General features: G+C 43.8%; 2 protein-coding genes across 2 annotated transcripts in view; both read right to left on the reverse strand.

The window, feature by feature from the left end:
* Positions 1-4,906: 4,906 nt before the first annotated feature.
* LOC111812862 lies at positions 4,907-18,616 on the reverse strand. The gene is made up of 3 exons (XM_023702170.1): positions 18,493-18,616; positions 9,798-9,889; positions 4,907-6,242 (listed from the first exon to the last, which is right to left on the reverse strand). The coding sequence occupies exons 1-3, from the start codon at positions 18,591-18,593 to the stop codon at positions 5,656-5,658; spliced, it is 780 nt and encodes a 259-aa protein (XP_023557938.1). The 5' UTR covers positions 18,594-18,616; the 3' UTR covers positions 4,907-5,655.
* The window catches only part of Dirc2 (disrupted in renal carcinoma 2), a 98,609-nt gene continuing 96,693 nt past the window's right edge, over positions 18,228-20,143 (reverse strand). Inside the window, exon 9 of the mRNA XM_004642187.2 lies at positions 18,228-18,881. Within this exon, the coding sequence (XP_004642244.1) occupies positions 18,766-18,881 (116 nt within the window). The 3' untranslated portion in view covers positions 18,228-18,765. The remainder of the gene's footprint in view (positions 18,882-20,143) is intronic.

Below are 20,143 nucleotides of genomic sequence, written 5' to 3' on the forward strand. Positions count from 1 at the left end.
TTATTATTAAAGACTCAGGTTCTTACAGCTGTAGACCACAAGCTCTTGGGCACCCACAGGTGTGCTTCAGAACTAACTCCTGGCTCAAGTTTCTCTTCCAACGTCTACCTCTACCAAGCACCCTAACAGGAGGATGTAAGATTAGCTGGGCTGAGGAGCTTCATCTTTAAATTCCCTTTCAGAGAAGAGTTTAACACATTCGTGTTTGCCTGCCTGGGCCAGATGGAAGAGTCTGCAGTGCTGAGGTAAAACAAAGCCAGCTCCCTGAACACCATGCCTGCCCAGCTGGCACCAGGCACCTTCTTTCTCATTCTATTATGTGAGGTGCTGGTGGTGGCAAGAGAGCAGTGGGTGTTAGTGTTCCATATATTTTGTTTTACCATACATTTTCTTTTTTTTTTTTTAAACATTTTTATTTATTTATTTATTCGTGTGTGTGTGTGTGTGTGTGGCCAGCTCAGCCCACCAGGGGGCAGGGCTGGCTGGCATGTGGTGCTGGGGGATTGAACCACGGTCCCTGTGTTTTGCTAAGCTTGTTCTAAGTAGGTGCTTTAGACCACTGAGCCATCTCACCAGCCCCATTACCATACATTTTTCTGAAAGGACTTTGAAAACTTTGGTTACACCCTCACCATTTTCACACTGGCATCCAGAATTTTTCATCATAGTTTAAAGAGCTTCAAAAGATATAATTTCTAGCATACTGTAAATACTGACATTTACAAAATAAAGCTATCTTTTAAACATAGTCAATAGAATCTAAAAAGCCCAGTGTTTAAAAAAGTACAGGAAGAGTTCTCAAACAGTTAGAAATACACATTATTCCTTTCATTATTTAAGCTTGTGTATACCATTCTGTTTCCTCCATAGAATTTTATCCTCCTGTAATACATTTTGAAGCTTTAAAGTCTTTTATTATTCACCCTAGCCTGCTTCTCTGAAACTCAAATATCTTTGAGTCATAATTTTAATTTTCTCAAGAACTGCAAAACCATTTTTGAAAATTTCCTATAAGATCTAAGTCAAAATTTTACTTCATATCAAAATAACATGATTATTATTGGTATCATTACAAAGATAGTTAAATTCCGACAATTATTAAATACACAGCCAAAGTTTAGAGAGGAGGGGTTTAGAATGGGAGTTATTTTTAGAATAAGAAAAATTAATGGGTGTGGGGGAGAGAACGAATGTGTAAGCGCCTTAGTGTGCCAGTAGGTTCAGGGTTTGCACACCATGTATTAATTACTAGTTAAATGAACTGCTTGCTGGAGAGTGTGTAGTACTCTGCTGGAAACCAAGTAAAACGACGGGAAACGCTTTGCGACAGTTTGCAAATGCGGTATGAAGACAGGAGGGGAGAAGGGAAAAGTTTTTGACCTCTGGTGGGTGCGTACAGAACTCATTCACACTTTAAATGTGGGAAGTTAGCTGTGTCCCAGCTCTACGGTGGTTTAAAACTAATGGAACTAATGTCCCAGCAAATGCCCAGTGCTACCTGACCTCTTCCAAGGTCCCCATTACTTGCACTTGTACTGGCCACCTGTCAGCAATCTTAGGTAACTCCCCTCTCTCTGCAGGCTCAGTTCTGCCCCCAGACTTCGCGGTGAAGGTGAAGGAGGAGAGGGCCGGCAGGGTTCCCTTCACTGCTGGAAGCAGCTCGGGGCAGCAAGGGCGGCGCATCATGGGCCGCTTCCTCAGCCTGAGCGCAAGGGGAGGCTCGCGGGCTCGACGCTGGTGCGCAGTGCGGCAGGAATGCACTCGGCCACCTGCACCGTTTTTCCTCGGAGTGCTTGAGTAGCTTTGCTGCTGCTCACCCTTGATCGGTTGAGTTTGGCGCTCTTTTACATAGTTAGGGAATGGCGGGGGCAAGGTTATTAATCAATAGTTGCCCTCCTTCTTGCTCCCCACCCTGTAATTCACAAGTTCGGAACATCTCCTCCATTCTTGATGCCACACTGCACATCCTAGAGCTATAGGAATGAAGGACATACAGGACAGGAGCCCTCCTCTGGGCTGTGCTAACTTGTTAGACGAGGCCTGGGCCTCTTCCCACTGTTTTGGGCCATGAGGAGGTTATTACATCCCAAGACCTCCGCAGTGGAAAAGTCGCGGGATTTAAGGGACAGGAGGGAGAGACCAAATGGGGAACAGGAGGACTTTATTTCTCAGTATGCATCGGCTCAGCTGATAAATCCAAACTAGCTGAGCAGAGGGCAAAGGACGGGTTCCAGCTTTTGTGCACGTGGTCATGGGGGTTGGCCTTTGGCATAGACTGTGGGTGGGCAGAAGGAGCACAGAGGCAGCTTGTTAAGTTCTTTTGTGTCTCAGTGGTCCCGCTCAGATACAACAGAATGTTACAGGAAAAGGGGGCTATATCGTTTTACTTACAGGGACAGAGCAACTGTTCTGGTACTGTCAAGGGTGAGAAAGGTGTCTGCTTGGTGAGGTGGGGGCGGAGAACTTGAGCGGAGAAGCTTGGAGAAAGCAAACGCGACCTCTGATCAGGGGCCAGCTCAGAAGGGTGCTGGGAAGCTGCTCCTGGAGTCCTGGGATTCTCACGTTCTTGCCTTCTGGAGCCTGGATCCCAAAGACCCTGAGGATTCCCCTGAGGAGAGGAAACACCCAGGACTTTTGAATACCAGCCCCACCGTTTACCACCTGTGTGATGGGGCAGGGGAAGCCGACAGTGTTATCTGCCCCTCAAGAGTTTTGTGAAGAGTAAATCTATTATAGAACAGCAGCACAGCCTGGCAAATACAGCACATGGACATTGGAGAAATTTCTATCCCTGGTTGCCTGGTGAAGGATTACCCAGCACCTACGGCTTCCTGGGTGGAGTCCAGGCCCTAACCCGGCCCCTCTGCTCCCCAGCTATGTGACCTTGGGCGGTTTGTTCCTCTTATGCAAAATGGAGCTAATAATAGAACCCACTCAGGGTTTGCTGTGAGGGCTGAAGCCTGGAAAGTGCTTAGAACAGTATCAGGCGCAAAGCAAGCACTTGAAATTATCATCATTGTTACTGAGCTGAGCGTTGGGGGTAAAGGCTCCTTCCTGCAATCTGACTCACTGCTATGTCAAAGTAAATATGGAAAATAGGATTTGGAGCTTCATAAAAATTGCTTCATTGACAAAATTTCAAAATATGTCCTCCCTCGCTTCCTTTGGGGGAACAAATGATACCCATCCGGTAAATTATGCATGAAACAGCAAGGACACCACTAGGAAAAAATGTGTCTCCGTAAAGGACCTTTCCATCGCCACATACACAAACTCTATAATTACTCTCCCTTGGACTATCTCCTACACTGTTCCCTTTCTTCTTTGTATAGCTGGAATTCAGAACTGAATACAATCTTAAAGACCTTTAATAGCTCCAATGTTTTAATATAAGAATTAAAGGGTAAATCAGGGCCTGTCTAAGCAGAAGGTGTGTGATTTATGAAAAAGGGTAAACAAAAGCAAAGGAAGGAGAAGCCAGCATGATTTCCCCTCCTGTCACCTTCCTCATGTGAGCAAACCCCTGGCTCAGGGCCCAGCTGCACGTGGAGTCTGATGGGGCTGGGAAGAAATGAACCTGCAGATACACGTCAGGAACTAGTGAAAGGTCTTTGTGTGTCGAACTACATAACTCTCCACCTAGGTATTTTTTCTAAGAAAATCATTAGGAACTAGGACAAAGAAAAATAAACAACGTTGTATTCCTTAGGCTGTATCTCCTCGGGGATAACCTTATGTCCAACAGTAGAATGTATTATTTTAAATTATAGAAGTTTCCCTTGTCTTGGGAAAATGTTCAAGGCATTCTAATAAGGACATAAGACAAAAGCATAGCATGGTGTGTATTACATGCTGAAGGCTCTAAGAAGGTTGCAAGAGGGATGGAAAGGAAGAAGGCAAGCAATATCTGTCGGGCAGCCAAAGTCTTCCAGGGCATTTCAGGTTCATCACTTCTTTCCAGCATCACCAAAACCCACGGATAATGAATTTAGTCAGGAGTGGACACTGCAGTGAAAACCATGAGGTAGATTTGAGGAAGATGAGAGAAAGGGAAGTTGTTAAAGGTAACATGAGGGCACTGTATAGATTGTTTGGGACCTACATCCTTGGCCATGAGGATTGCTGAGAAAGAAACCACCAGTCCAAGGTTGGACAAGCAGTTAATGGACAAACATTTTTGTGTGTTAATTTGTGGTAGAGGTTGCTAATTTATTTCTCTGGGTGTTCTGTTGCACTGCTGGGATCGAGCCCAGGACCTTGTGTGCTAGTGCTCACCCCCCAGTCTCCCAGGCAAAGTCCTCTGTGTTCTTGTTATCAGGCAATTGTCCCAAAGAACCCTCCCTCTGGCTTCCCCTGATCCATGTGTTGGCTTTGCCACAGTGACTCCATTCTGATCTGACAACCTTCACACATGTGAGGCAAATGTAATTATCCCCCTTCTTGATTTTAATTAGTATTATTTTATGTTGAGGGGACGAGAACACCAGGTATCCAAAGGATATAAAAGAGCCTCCAGTCTCTGGGCTTGTTGGTGGAGAAGCTGGAGGGGCCTGGGCTCCAGCTTCCAAGCTCTTGTTTTCCCACCACAGTTTGCTGCCTGAATGCTCAGGAAACTTTGGCTCCATTTCTCCTGCCATTTGGAGTTTGATTAAAAACAAAATACAGACCACGTTATCATAAGTGCTTCCAATACACATTTATTGCAAAACCACAAGCATGACAACCGTGATGTCAATACCACCATATTTCTGAACAGAACGGGAGATCGCCATCTTGAAGTGCATTTTCCAAAGAAATGGAGGCTCTCTTGGAAGCCCTGCTCCATGAGTGATGACGAGAACCCTATTCTGAACAGGGAGTTCTAAACCATTAAGCATTTAATTACCACTTTGGCAAAGCAATGCACATTACCATTTCCACAGTGTAACAGCACAGAGATTTTAAATGCATCTTTTTTTCAGAATCTTCAATGTGTAAAATGAAGTGGCATTTTAAATAAAACATGATGCCAAAACAGTTTCTTTAAAAGTCCCAATTGAAAGGAAGAAAAAATTGCACATGGATAATATTTATCAGTGCTTACAGTTGACATTAACTACAGTTTCCTAAGAGGATAAAAACACTCAAGACTTCAACATGTACTTACAAAAGTAGACTTGGCAATAAAATAAAAATCTATAAAACCCCAAATATTATAAAAGTAAAATGCAAAAAAAATGTTTTATTAAAGTGTAGTACAATTTTTGCATGGCTAAGACTTATTTAAAAATGCACAGGACACTTTGGAAGTTGTGATGTGCTGCAAGGGTCATTTGTCACCCACCCAGGTGGCAGATCCTGTATCCACTGGCTCCCAGCTTCAAGTTTCCATGAGGACAGTGTTCAAGCTCCCCCACCCCCGCCCCCATGCTTGCTGCACCATCTCTGCTAGAAGAAAGTCTGCCTGGGAACACCTGTGTCACAGGAGGGGCAGTCCTTGCCTTCAAGGCACCCATGGAGAGCCTACATTTGGGTGTGGCCATGTTAAAGCCAGGTCCTGGTCCTGGGGGAAATTTTAAGAGCTGGCTCTCACCCTCTGAGAAAGTCCCAGCCCCCTCCCAGAGGCAGAGACTGTTGCAGCTTGCTGGAACAGTGGTGGTCAGAGTTCCATTGCACTCAACTCAGCCAAAAGCCATCACCAGGACAGACAGGGATTCTGACAGGAAAGGACTCTCCTTCTCCAAGCTGGAAGGCAGTCAGAGTCTTAGAGCTTCTTGAGGCTGCCCAGAGGAAGTAGGAGTAGGAGGGCAGCCTGGAAAGGGAGTCAGGACTCAAAGGAGGTCCCAGATGGGTGTGGGTTGGGCAGCAGGTGCGGGGAGTCCTTTGGGCATGCTGGGTCCCCAGTGTGGAGAGTAGCATGGCAGGACAGGGGCAGGCAGTCATCTCTCCTCTTCCTCCCAGCTGGCATCCAGTCCTGCCTTGCCTTCCTGCTCCGACTGCAATTTCCTGTGGAGCTATGACAGCCAGGTCACTAGTGGTGTAAGGCAGGTCAAATACCCCATGGCTTGAGAACAGAGCAGGAACAACAATGAACCCGGGCTTTAGGGTGGATGGGCTTTCTGGCTTGCTTCTGGGTGTGTGGCTGAGAGGATGGAAATAGATGGAAAAGTCTGATGGAGCAAGAAGTAGTAACTTTCTGTGGTGCTGTCCTCCTTGGACTACGCAAGGCTTATCTCCATCCAAGAACTGGTACGAAAAGTGTTCTGGCGGAGTACATGAAACACAATGAAACGGGTATGGAGCATGACTCCAATTACAGAATGTTTATTTGGAGGGGAGACACTGCAAAGCTTACAGGCTTCTGAATAAACCACAGCTCCTCCAGGGCAGCGCTGGATGTCTAGATGCACACTGCTTACTCAGAGCAGAATGGCACTCCACTGCATCAGTCAGGATCTGGGAGGACAGCGTCCCCAGATGGCTGGTTTTACCTTCCTCCATCCCCATCTGCTGAGGAGTCAGCTGCTCATATTTAATGGAACAAAGGGTGAAATGTGGAGGCCATTCCCCACCTGCAGCCTCTCCTCTTCCTGCTGGGGTCCTTCGCCCTAATTTGTTCTGCTCCTCTTGCCTCTCCTCTGTTTCTTGATGCTCTCATTCTTTGAAAGCAAGAACTTCTAAGTACTAAGGGGAGTGGGTCTGGAACAGACAACAGAGGGAGGCTGTGGAATCTCCATCCCTTGAGAGCTGAGAAAGCAGTTGGCCAGACGGAGACACTGCAGGCAGGGTGTGCTTGGAGCGGGAGCCTGGGCCAGATGACTCAAGAGAGAAGCAGCCAATTGCTGGTTCTGCTTTCCAGAGCCTGCTTCCACCACAGCTCCACACCTCCAAGCCTCCTCCTCAGCAATTCAGCTCAGCAGACATTTTAATGACAAGGCTCCAGGGCTGGCTTATAGTTTATTCTTGACAGTGCTGGGGATTGAGCCCAAGGACTTGCATATGCTAAGCACATGCTCTACCAATGCCCTACATCCCCAGCCCTCAGGGCCTGCAGCATAGTTCAGGTGGTCTCCCAGATCTTCTACATGGTCCCTCTGCTCCCCCTCAGTAGGTAGGAGGCTCCTCGCTTGGCCTAATCCTATGCCTGAATGAATGCTGACACATCTGAAGTCTCTGGAAGCTTAAGTTTTTCCTAAAAACTTTTCCACTTATTTTTAAGCCATCCAGACAGATTCATCTGCTTTTCCTTTCAAAGATTGTCCAGCGGCATTTTTTACTCTTGCAAAGGTCACATATATAACTATACACTGATAGGGACAACCATGGGTTTTTAATGGCTTGAAAATAGGATTTAGAGTATATTTTCCCAAAAGAGTAAGATCCCATACAGAAACTGAGACAGCTGTAGAGATGAGCTACAAAGCTTCCAAGAACCCTTTGGGGAAGGTTATTGGTTGTGAATTATAGTTTTTCTTTTTTAATGAATAGGCTCATTGGAATGCAAATCTGAGGGCAAGAATCTGTCATGTTTCTGCAGTTTCAGTGTCTATCCCAGCAGTCAGCATCCAACAGGAGCCCAGAAGATGCTGATGGAATTATTGGATACAAATTCCTCCACGCTGGTTCTTTCTCTTCTTAAGAATCTTTTAGGGCTGGCCAAATAGCTTAACAGATTAAAGCACCTGCAAGCAGGCGCAGGGGCTGGGGGTTCGATCCCTGGAGCTGCCATGCCAGTCCCACTGGGGGCACGCTGAGATTCAGATTGGGCATGGTGGCGGATGCCTATAATCCCACCTGTTGGGAGGCTGTAAACAGGCAGATCACTATGAGTCTGATCTAGTAGTGAGACCCTGAACACTCTGTAGGCCCTTCCCTAAAATAGTAATTTAAAAAAAAACTTTAAATGTTCCTTCCACCATTGGCTAGGATAAAAGCTATGTCTGATTTTAGAGTGTTTCATTGTGTTCAAATGATATTACTAAGTAGAAGGAAAAGGATAATAGTTTAAGAGGAAAGGAGCAGTTCATGTAAGAAACACTGAAAATTAAAAAACACATTTCAGGACCTAACAAAGAACTGACTGGTAATAGGTAAGGGAGTCAGCGTCCCACCCACTAGTGTAACCTTCCCAGTCAGGTGAAAAGGACAGGCCCAGGCAGAGGAAAAGGGCTGCATCTGGAGTCTGCATTAAGCTTGAGTGAAATCAGGACAAATATGAAGGGGCTTTTCCATTCTGAGACAGAAGTGGGAAAGATTAGGACTTTTCCTTGCCTGGAAAGGGCAAGTGCAATTACAAAAGAGGAGGAGAGTTGGAGGTTAAGGTTCTTCAGGACAAGGAATAAGGATCCGAGGTGCAGCTCCCAATAGCAGGGTGTGGAGCTTGGGCCAGCTGCAGGGGAGACATTTGCATTACTATGAATACAGTTTCATTAGCAATAACTTTTGGGCTGGGAAGAGCAGTGCAGGGTAAACTACTGGAGTCGGGGAAGGACTGAGAAGAAACTGCCTGCTGTGGATATGCACCTCCACTTCTGGCTGGATTCCACTGGTGGGGCCATTGAGTGCCTGCCCAGGGAAGCAGGGTCAGTTAGCTCTCCATTTCTTCCAGGCACTTTTGTCTGAAGCACTGAACAAACTCAAAATAAGCAGTTACGTGTGTACAGTGTGACAGTGATTTTGTTTAGGACTTGTGCATGTAACTGAGGAGAAGGGTGGCAGCTTGCCTGATACTTAATTTAACTTAGTTTTCCTGATACTTAAGCTTCTAAAAGGATATATTTCTGGTGGGGAAGGAAATCAATTTGGAATGGGACACATGGGTAGTTATTAAAATCTTCTGCAGAGATTAAGCCTTCTTTGGCTTTCACCCGTGCCTAGCAGGCAGGACCATCTCAGATGCCTCAGGTGTGGCTTGATAATGCTCACTCTGAGGCGGGGCCCAAGGGGCTCTACAACCTCCAGCCCCCAAAGAAGGTCCACCCAGTCTGGCTGGGGATGTCTCAAATTCATAATTAGAAACAGTTCCTTTTGGAGTTAAATACCTATTCTTCAGTAAAATTAAAATTCTTATCAGAAAGGAGACTCTTAAAGCCTTAGGGCATACATACCTCAGCATGTATGCAGCTGTTAAATTCTGTTTTAGAAGAAGTGAGGAGTGCCAACACCCCCGACTTCCCAAAGGACAGATCAGCCAGGTCCCCAGCAATGGAATAATATGAAGGTTTGGGATTCCTTCTGCCAAAATGGATTCTATGGCCCAGGGCAGAGCCAGGTGATGGACATTTCAGTGGAACAGAATATTCTTTTGAAATCAATTGTGGCTACTGATGTTAGGAGAAAACAGGTGGGTTTGGGCTAGGTATGATTAAGTATTTGGAAAACTGTCATGATTTCTTGTAATTCTTAGTTCAGGAGTTTTTTTATTATTATTTTCTTCTTCTAATCTTTCTAAAAGATCCCAAAGGGTAGAAACATCTTTTGTTTTTCTGATTATCTTTCACAGGTATACACTGTGCATATAAAATTACTCCATATCCAGAATTAATAAAAGCATAAATGAACAAAGGAATAAATTGACACAGTTATCAGTCTGCCTGGGACCTCTACTACAACCAACCTTGTGGAAAGTCTGGGTCTAGGGAAAAGATAACATTTAAGCTGGGAGTACTGGTTAAGATAGTGCACTCACGTTTTTCTACTTTCTGTTGTGTGTGATTAAAAGGTAGATCAGAGAACTATAAACTTATTAGCTGAAAGGAACATCTACTCCGACTCTCCCATTTAGAGGCGAGGGGGCAGAAGTCCAGGGGGTCACTCACCAGGCCTCTTCTTGCTGGGCTCTCTCTGGGCTCCTTTCTCTCTCTGATAGTGTGTGCCTGCATCAGCCACAGGAAGCTGTGTGTACTGGCACCTGCGTACAGAGCATACCTCGACATGCTGTAATTCTGCATCTTGGTAAGATGTCTACACAGCTCTGTAGAAAGAGTGTGGCCAAGCAGCATATAATAGTTTTGTGTCATAACTCTAGAGACGTAAGTTCAAGGATCAGCCTTACTATCAGACCTGTCAGTTTGATTTCTACAGCTGCAAACCCAAGGCACCTCACGATGAATCAAACAAGTATCTGATTTGGTCTGACTCCAGTGAACAAATGCTGCACTCCCACCCGGCTCCCAGAATGCTATCTCAACATCAGATGAGATTTTTCTCCTAATGCATTTGATAAATTTAATAAACTTCACATTTCATATAGAAAGTCCTTCAGGAAAATAAACAGCACCCACAGCTTATCTCCTACCACAGACACACAAAAAGCCATTCCTTCGCATTGAAAGAGCATACAGTGTAGCTTCTCATATTCACGGACACGCGAGGGTGTGCACGAGGGGGGTGCTGCACAAATGGAGCATGAAAGTGCTGGGAAGCTCATTATTCTCACAGACTGCAGGTGTTTTGCTACTGGAAATCATTTCCTAGCACTGAAAATGAGCATGCACTGGAGATGCTGAACCGGAAGAAACCTACAGGACATTGCTGTTCACGCCCTCATTTTAGAGATGTTCATAAATGAAAAAATGATGTCACTTGCACGAGGTCAAGTAGCTGAGGTCAGCAGCCTGGGATGAGAGCCAGGCCCTGGGGTCCGAGGCCAGAGCATGCTCTCCATGCCCTCTCTGGTCTAATCCATGAGGAATCCTCGGAGCCAGCTCTCTCCTCCATTGTAGGAAACGCACACAAGCTGGCGGCTTATCTTTAAGCCATGCAATGGCATGACTTGATTCTGTTACCTTTCTGTGCTCCACAACACTGCATGCCTCTGCAAGGGGGAACCATTAAAGGTCTGTCAAGAAAATCTCTGTGGATTTAGGGGTGGGCCATTCATTTTCTTCTCTCAATGTGCAGAAGCTGTAGTTGGTATAAAGAGGAATGGTATTTCCAATAAGAAAACAGAATAATGGATAATGGAGTTCACTTTTAGACATCAGACTCTCATGGAGCTCGATGTTACATAGTTAGATCTGTGAAATCTCTGCACTAACCACTGCTCCATTGGATAAAGATTCATCTGGGAGAGAAATAAAGGTCTCAGAAACTCTTGATTCTGCCCATAAACTTTATGGCAACATGGTTTAAGAAACAGTCTCCTAGATGATTCAATTTAAAATGACCTCGAAGTTTTTACACATAAATGCACAGACAGGAGAGGATCCAGTATGACCCCTTCCAGAGAAGGAGAAAGGATCAATTAGCACATGTTTATGTGGAGGGGGACTTCACTCTGTTGTCTGATCCTGGGCATTTTATAATGGTTGTGCCTTCATGTTTTGTTTTTTTTTTTTGTACTGGGGATCAAACTCAGGACCTTGTACTTGCCAGGCAGGTGATTATGCCTTTGAGTTATCTCCCCACCCCATCTTCATGTACTTTTTATATAATTTTCAAAACTTGAAAAGTAAAAGAAAATTTACTTTAAAAGAATTATTTTTTGCTAGTATATTGGTCATTTTGGAAAGAAGGCTGAACTAGGAGTGTGGGGACATGCTAAAACCCAGCTGTGTCATAACTCAAGGCTGAATATTATACCTATTTGTAAAATGGGGTGGTAGGATTAGGTCATTTCTTTCATCCTATAATCCTTTTGAGTACAAGGGAGGAAAGCCAAGCTAAATAAAATACTGTACTGTAGTGCTTTAAAAAAATATCACTTTCTACCACTGAGGTAAACACAGTGTCTCTAAGTTACCTTTGCATTATAGATTGCAGAAGCTTCTGGTAATAAATTAGAAGACCCAGCAGGGAACCGTAAGAGTAAGGCAGTATTTGGGGTTCATTTTCCAATAACCTCATGGAGTACCAAGCCTTCCAATATATCAAGTTCAGCATGTTTAAAGCCAAAAAGGCTTGGTGTCCTCCTATTGTTATCAAAGTTGCTGAAATCAACTCCATGCTTTATTTTGTTTTCTAGCTGTCTTTTTAAAATTTTAAATTAAACCTGAATGAACAGAACAGCTGGGGTACTTGTGCTCTTTCTTCAAGAGTAGGCAGAGATGAAAAGCTATTGTTTGAGGCCTACCAGGTAATCAGATAGCAACTGAAGGACCACATAAAGCAATTAGTTCTCACTTTAAGAATGCAATGAATAATGATTGTACCCTGTTAAAAATCTTTGAAATTCCCATTTGAGGGCAATGTTCTAATTTGGAAGACCCAAATGTGAGAGCTGTTTAATCTTTTCTCTGGATTTACTTAGGTTCTGCACATGCTGGCATCCTGCCCAGGAGGAGGCCCATGTGTGTGGCCCTGCTCAACCCTCAGCTCACCGAGGACTGAGCTTTCTCCTGGGACCCTGGTGAGACTATGAAACCTCTGCACCAACCACTGCTCCACTGGATAAAGCTTCAGCTGGGAGAGAGATAAAGGTCTCAGAAATTCGATTCTGCCCATAAACTTCATGCCAACATGGTCAGGAAATAGTCTCCTAGATGATTCAACTTAAAATGACCTCTAAGTTTTTACATGTATCTACATAAATGTATAGCCAGGACAGGATCCAGTGTGAACCCTTCCAGAGAAGAGAAAGGATCAGTCAGCATGTGTTTACGTGGAGGGGGACACACAGACTGGGAGAAGCCTGTCAGGGAGTCTCCTCCAGGAGCCAAGTTCGGATTCCTGCAAGAATTGCAGCTGAGGGATGGCAGGCAATGGGCACAAGCCAGAGCCTTGGGAAACTGCATGGTGAATGAGTTTGGTACTGTTTCAGACCTGACCAAGCACGGGTTCAGGTCAGAGACTTAGCTCCATATCAGTCTGCCTGCTCTGTCCTCAGCCTCTCTCACTGCTGTGCCCCAGCTGGGGCTGACACTCTCAGGGTCTCCCAAGGGCCTTGGTATTTGTTCCCAGGGCCAATCCTTAAGTCTGAGGCTCTGGCAAAGATGAGAGGATACTTGTGTGGAATACTGGAGAGCCAGGATGTCAGCTGGTGAGACGGGGAACCCCAGTGCTTTCTCTTCAACCTTAAACTGCACATACCACGTCTGCTCTAGGATGGTCCCGTGCTGTCTCCCGAGTCCTGATATCTTTCTCTATTTGATGGGACAAAAATGAATTTTATCTTGTTCCTTTCTGTATAATTCCAAATTAAAGTGGAAGTATATTTTCCCCTATATTTGCAAAAGAGGCCTGATCACATGTTCTGATACTACATCTCCTTCTTATTGTCATATATTTTCATATTACAGCTTTTTGTATATTTATTTTTTGTGGTGCTAGGGAATGAGCTCAGGGCCTTGCACATGCCAGGCAGGCACTGCACCCCTAGCAACACCCAAGCCACCAATCACAGCTTTCACACTTGCTTAGTACTGCAGTATGATCACGGCAATGCCTACACTTCCTATTTCAGGGACAAATACGAAATTAATGTCACTTTTAACATTAATCGAAAGAAAATTTGATATGCATTTTTATTTGATCCAGAATTTAAAATGAAGCATATATGCAGGCAGACTACAAGATGAATCCCTGGATTTTAATAAAAGTAAGAGTTAGGAAAAACTAATTAAAAGATAAGTAGATGGGGATTTAATCTCTTCAACTTAAAATCCCATAGCTTGGTCCCCTCATTAGAAGGACTTCATAAAAACAAGCTATAAACATTCTCAGTAATTAAATATGAATATATGATCCATGATAAAAACCTGGCCCTTAGGCCATATATGTTTAAATATACAAAATTAAATACACACTCAAGTCCTTCTTGTTGTTTTACTAGCTCTGTCTTCCAGTGAAATGCATTTGTGTAATTATCTTGCTCTATACTTCCACCATGGATCATACTAAAAAACACTTCTTCCCATATAGGGTGAAGTATTAATTGATAAGCCCCAGGGAACTAACACTATAACATATCCTTACCAATTAATAATGTTGTTGGCTAGGTTTATGAGAACTGAATTATTCATCAGAATCTTTTCATACAATGTCACTGAATGCTAAGACTTATGAGACATTAGAAGCCCTATGCGACAGTGATTTGTCTAGAAATTTTACTTGTAAGCCGGACAACCACCTCAGTTTACTCCCTAAACACTACATACACAGTATCGGCAGTTTACTCATAAGCCCCATCATTTCCAGAGAGAAATGAAAGTTCAAGAGCACCCCACATGGTTTATGGCAAGCTGCAACTAAGTAAGGGGATGAAAACAAACTAGCCTAGGAGTCAGAAAATACAGATCTTAGTCCTCCTTTTGCCCCTGAAGTGGGCCCTGCAGAGCCACGGTTCCACATCCACTGATTCAATGCACTGCACATCAAAACATTTATGAGAAAATGCATCTGTACAGAATGCGTACAGATTTTTCTTATGATTTCTCAAACAACACGTTATAACATAGTAGGTATACGTAACTAAAAGACCGTGGTACTATAAGTGATCTAGAGATGATTTTTTTTTTTTTTGGAGGAACCAGGGATTGAACTCAGACGCTTGTGTTTGCCAGGGAAGCACTTATTCCACTGAGCCATCTCCCCGGCCCCCTCTAGAGATGATTTAAAGCTCAAGAATCCAACTTTTGACTGCGCTGAGTGAAAATTCACTTCCTACCTAAATAACAAGAAACAACTGCCCTGCAGGAGGTGGCGGCACACACCTGCAATTCCAGAACTCTGCAAGGCTGAGGTGGAGGGAACGGAAGTCCAAGCCTGGCCTGGGCAACTTAGTGACTTAGTGAAAACCTGCTTCAAAACAAAAACCAAACCAGGCTGAGGCTGTAGATCAGTGCAGAGGCCCTGGGTACAACCCCAAGTCCTGCAAAGAACAACCAAACCCCTCAAAAAAAAAAAAAAAAAAAAAAAAACCTTAAAAAACACACCCATCTTCACAGGCAGCCATGCATGGAGGCAGGGTGAAGTACTATTATCAGTATTCAGTGAATTTTTAAAAAATTTTATGCATTTAGTACAGGGTCCACAGGGCCTCACTACACAGATTGGACTCATAATGATCCTCCTGTTTTCAGCCTCCCAAGTGCTGGGATTACAGGTTTGTGCCACCATGCCCAGTCTCAATCTCCTCTCATTGTGTCCCGAGGGTGGAGCCTGCATGGCACACCGGGGATTGAACCCCCGTCCTTGTGTCTGCCTAAGCAGGCGCTTTAATCTGCTGCACTATCTGGCAGGCCCCTACTCATTTAATTTTACTCACCAAGTCACACAAGCACATTTATCATCTGACACACACTGTTTCCCTTTGACTGTGTAATGAATGCAGGAGGTAAAGTGAGCGCTGCACTGAGCCCTTCCCCCACAGCCTGGCACTTCAGCACCAATCATATTGCATAATAAATGTCACATAATAATGTTTACAGCTTATCATTTTGTGGGGCCAAGTTACTAGCTGTTTAGGGGTACATGAGGCTCAAGGGCTGGGTGCTGGACACCCCTGTAAGGAGGATGACATGAGTGATTGTGGAAGACCACCAGGATGGCTCACCCTGAAGAAAGTCTGCCTCCATTTTGGCTCACCTTTGCCAACCCCCATGCTGATATGCACTGAGCTGGTTAGGGAGACGCCCAGCACCCTCGATGGCTTTAAGCAATGCAAATGGGTCTAGTGGAGGTGCCCCTGAAGCAAAGCAACAGGTCCGTGTGCCCCACACATACGTCCCTCCTACTGAGTGCATGCGAGGCTGAGAGATGCTGTGCTGTCAGCTGAGATGGTGCTTTGGGAAAGGGGCAGTGATGTCCTAGAGCACTGAAGGCCAGCACCACAGCTACGGCAGCTGATTCAAAATGCAGCATATTTTCTCAAACTTGTTATACAGATGCTTCCAAACTTAGGGATTACCTGTTACTAGAATCCAGTATTCTTTCTGCTACCTCTCTCTGCCACATTGCGGGGTGTTACTGTGTCTCCTACCTAGAGAATTCACATGCTTCCCACTATCCTCACCATCTCTCTACCCTAGGCACTCCCCTTTTCACAAACTATTAAAAGGATTTGGTCCTGGGTCAAGACCTCTGTTCACCTGCACTCTGGACACCCTTGGCTTCCCACAACTGCAGATACATCTGTCTGTTTTTTCTTGCCCTGAGCTGTATTGGAAGTGGTAGATCGGAATTTACTCATGAGAGTTCTAGTAACTTTTCCAAAGGATTACAATTTATAGACTCTGGAGTAACCCATTTTATATGAAGAATTGAGCATGCAAGAACTTTGGTATTTGCTGGAGATCTTAGAACCAATCTTGAGGACATGGAGGAAAGACCAAAACTAAAACTTTGACCAGATACTTTACCTTTCTAAAGATAGATTCTGTGGAATTCTAAAATGAGGGCTTGGATCAGTGGAGGGTTAAATTTCTTCCAGTTATGAAAGGTCATTTGGGTTGTTTGTTTAAAAAATATAAAGATAGGGGGCCGGGGAGATGGCTCAGTGGAATAAAAAATATAAAGATAAAACTTGTCTATTTTGATGTAGGTTAGAAATAAAAACAAGGAAAATATGATTTGCAATATTCAGATAAATAATGTAGTCCCTCTCACCCTCAAGTTCCCTTCCTGTCAGGTTTGGCAGATGAAATTTTGAGCACTTCAATCTGTTGCAGTTTGTGATTGGAACAATTATGTTCTGGAGGGGTAAAGTAACACAGAGGAGAGAGATGGCTTCCTAGTAAACTGAACAACAGAGTTGGTGCCAGGTACAATGCAAGAATTGCTAATCACTACCCATTTGGGTTGTCTTTGAACTAAATTGGTTATTTAGGCAATATGCTTTACATATAGTTCTGTATTTTGTATTAAAAGTAGAATTAAAAAGTTCTACATCAGAAGTCTTATGACAGCAGAATTTTATACGGCAACATCCTCAAATACAACAGCTGTGGCTAAGGCCAAATACTTCATACTCCTCCCCTTTCCCTTCTGACTCCTCTCTAAACTGGAAAGTATGGTGGTTATCTAGCATCTGGGTCATGGCCAGCTTATCTCAGTGGCTGGCTTTCAATCATCTTTCAGAATTCTGCCTTCTTTGTATTTCACTTTTACTTATATAGGAAGAATGTGTTAATGAAACCAGCACTAGCCTTCACAAGACCTCTTCTCTTTAACAAGTTTCATTTTTTGCTGCCAAGAGAGCATGGTGGTTAGAAAAGGAGATGGTTCAAAGGCCACTGAAGTTGGGCATTACATTTGTGGGCTGACTTGCTTGCTTGCTTTTTTGGCAGAACCGGGGATTGAACTTAGGCCCTTGCACTTGCCAGGCAAGCGCTTATTCTACTGAGCCATCTCTCCAGTCACTCATGGGTTTTCTTACATTCCAAGTTTCATAAATGAGAAAAAAGGTCTTAGGAATCTTCCTCCAGGACCAAGATGAGTAAATGCACAGCCATAAACTTGCTAAAGGACCAGAGATATGTTGGGGAAAGGGTGTACAGTGTGTGTGTGTGTGTGCGCGTGCAGAGACAGTGGAAATGAATGTTTCCCCCTGTCCTTCCCTTCACTTTTCCATTTGGACCAGGGGGTCAGAACAAGGCAAAGAAAACAAATACCTAGCTCACAATGGCGTGACAATTTCAAGTGAGAAAAAAGACCAGAGGGGGCTGGAAGAAGCACAGAATACTCAAGGTAAAATGTTACTCTTGATCTTTGGGGAGAATATCACCCTCCTGGACTATAGCAGCCTGCATGCATAGTGGCGTACAAGTCTGACAGCCTTGAATGAGTAACTTAGTTGAAAAAAAAGTCTATCATTCATAGAAAGAAAACAGGTACTGGCAAAATACCGCCCTGTCAAATACATTTGAGTTCATACAGAACTGGGTATTTTACACCCTATACTGAACATAAGGATACAACTCAAGAAATAACCACATAAAGTTTTGAGAAGTTCCAGTGTTCTAAGTTGTTCTTTTCTAACAAGAGTCATTTAATAAAATCTAACCCTGGTAACTAACAGTCAGTGCTGGGCTTTCCAGCTCCTGCCGCCATGTATAGGCTGAAGACACACATGCTGTGTGCTTATCATAGCTCTTAACAAAGTCCTAAATCAACGGAAATATACTCTTCACATGATAGTTAGTTTCTATCAAACGTTTAGTCACCCTTGCTATAATCATTTAAGGGCTTCACAGATGAACTTGTCTTCACAGAAACAAGGGCAAGTTGAGATGCAGATACAGCACCTATGTTCTGAAGTCTCTGGAAAGCGCTTATCACCACGACAAGGAGGCCAGAGGCTTCTGACCTGATTGAAAGTAAAGACGCATAAGAAATTGCTTTATTAGAAAAACATGTAGTGTACACGTGGCTAATTTCTATCATCCGTATGTCATTTGGCTATTTTGTAATTAAAATCTGATATAAGGTTTAAACTTCCTTAGAAGTTAGTGGCATTTCTTCCTATTCTGTCGTGTGAGTTCAGGAGGAGTTCTCTTCATGAGACAGATGCCCTTTCTTTCCTTTCCTAATCACCGCGACTCAGTAGTGTAGCACTGGCACAGCACACGGGATTACCTGTGGTAGGGAGTGCTCCACGTGTAAGACATCAGACTTCTGGCCCCGGAAGGCAGGCACAGGTCCACCACTTGTAGAGTTTTTAAATTCCCTAATACCATACATTAGTACTACTAGTAATTAAATTAGTGCGACAATCTGTAACTTAACAAAACCTCTGAAGGAAGTTTCTCTCTTCTCCTTTTTTTCCTGTTAGATGTGCAACTCCGAGCAAATGTGCAGTGTGCAGTCTTGATTTCCAGTCTCCTTTTAAACTCCTTCAAGTCTGCTCTATTAAACAGAGACAACTACATCAAGATAGAGTCTGTCATAGGATTCCCTGAAGCACAGAATGAGGAGGAGACTAAGCAAACACGACCCAGGAAGGCACCAGTTGAACCAAGACAATTCTGTAAGACAAAAATACAGTATGCAGTTTTAAGCATTCATGCCGCACCAGTGAACACCACGTGTATGCCCAGAGTGGTCTGCTCTGCAGTCAGAAGCACCCACAACTCATGTGCTCTGATTTATTGTGAGGATACTGGCTTTCAGAATACTGGCTTGCAATAAACAGTGACAATTTGGGAACTAAGTGATGGGTGGGATATATTATGGGGCCTTCACGTGGAATATTTTAAAGCCATATTGTTAATGATAGTTCATCAGTTTAATCCACCTTGACTGTGGTTGCAAAATCAATTTATTACTTCAAAGAAGAAATTGATTGCCTTTAAGTGTTACTTGGTTAATTGTTTTTTAAGTGCTCTCTATCACTGTCACTCTTCCTTGTTTAGGAATGCTGGCAGTTTAAAGAGACAAAGAGGAAAATCACCCGAACTTCAAGATAGCATCTTTGTATTGTTTTGGATAGAAATCTCTGTTTCCCAGTAAAAATGTTCAGTAGTAATCACTGTAAATCAGAGAAACTCCATGGAAAAATGAAGTAAAACATTAAAAAAAAATCCACCAAAAGTCTACCTCTAGAGAGAGACTACTGGGCTTGGGACTTTCTTCCTAGTCCAGGGCTCTACTGGCCCAGGGCCCTGAGCTGAGCCACGGCATCTGGCCAGCCGGCCCCTCCCTGCGCCCATCTGCCCGTCAGTCCTCAGGCTTTCAAGTAAGTCCTGGAGCTCCTTCAGGTTGTGGTGGCTGGAGACCACTCTGCTGGCTTAACGTCTACTTTACCAGTTCCTAAGAGAGCAAACCGGGAACCAAGTTTCTTTCTTTCTTTCTGGTCATTTCTGTAAGTTTATTTTTCCCCTCTGTCCCTCAACAGAATGCTAATACTCTTGTAATCTTCAAAAATCAACCTAAAGATTCCCACACTGCTGCTTCAGTTTAATACATAATTCATATGGCTTAAAGGACCAGTTTATGCCCAGGAATAGAAATTAGAAATTGAATGGTAAAAGGCCGTGCAAACCTTGGCTCCTACAGCATGTCCACACAACAGCTTCCTTACCTCTCAGTTACTACATTTTAAAAGTCAGACATGTCTATAGCACAAAACAGATGTATATCCAAGTGGCATTTTTACACAAAACTCTTTTCTGTGATTTCCTTGGATTGCATATAAATATTCTGAAAAGTTGTGACCTCTGGAGCCTCGTCCTTATTCTGATTTTCCTTGAGATGACACACTGGACATTTTCTGCTCTTACATTGACTA

Source organism: Octodon degus, unplaced genomic scaffold (assembly GCF_000260255.1).
Source record: "Octodon degus isolate 3935 unplaced genomic scaffold, OctDeg1.0 scaffold00147, whole genome shotgun sequence".
Lineage (NCBI taxonomy): Eukaryota > Metazoa > Chordata > Mammalia > Rodentia > Octodontidae > Octodon > Octodon degus.

What these genes read in the sequence shown, in the direction of transcription:
- LOC111812862 (XM_023702170.1), bottom strand. Translation starts at nt 18,593, where the DNA reads ATGGTATTAGGGAATTTAAAAACTCTACAAGTGGTGGACCTGTGCCTG. An exon ending in TGGAGCACTCCCTACCACAG is followed by an intron (nt 9,890 to 18,492) that starts GTAATCCCGTGT and finishes CTCTGTACGCAG; the next exon opens with GTGCCAGTACACACAGCTTC. An exon ending in GCCCAGCAAGAAGAGGCCTG is followed by an intron (nt 6,243 to 9,797) that starts GTGAGTGACCCC and finishes GTACTCCGCCAG; the next exon opens with AACACTTTTCGTACCAGTTC.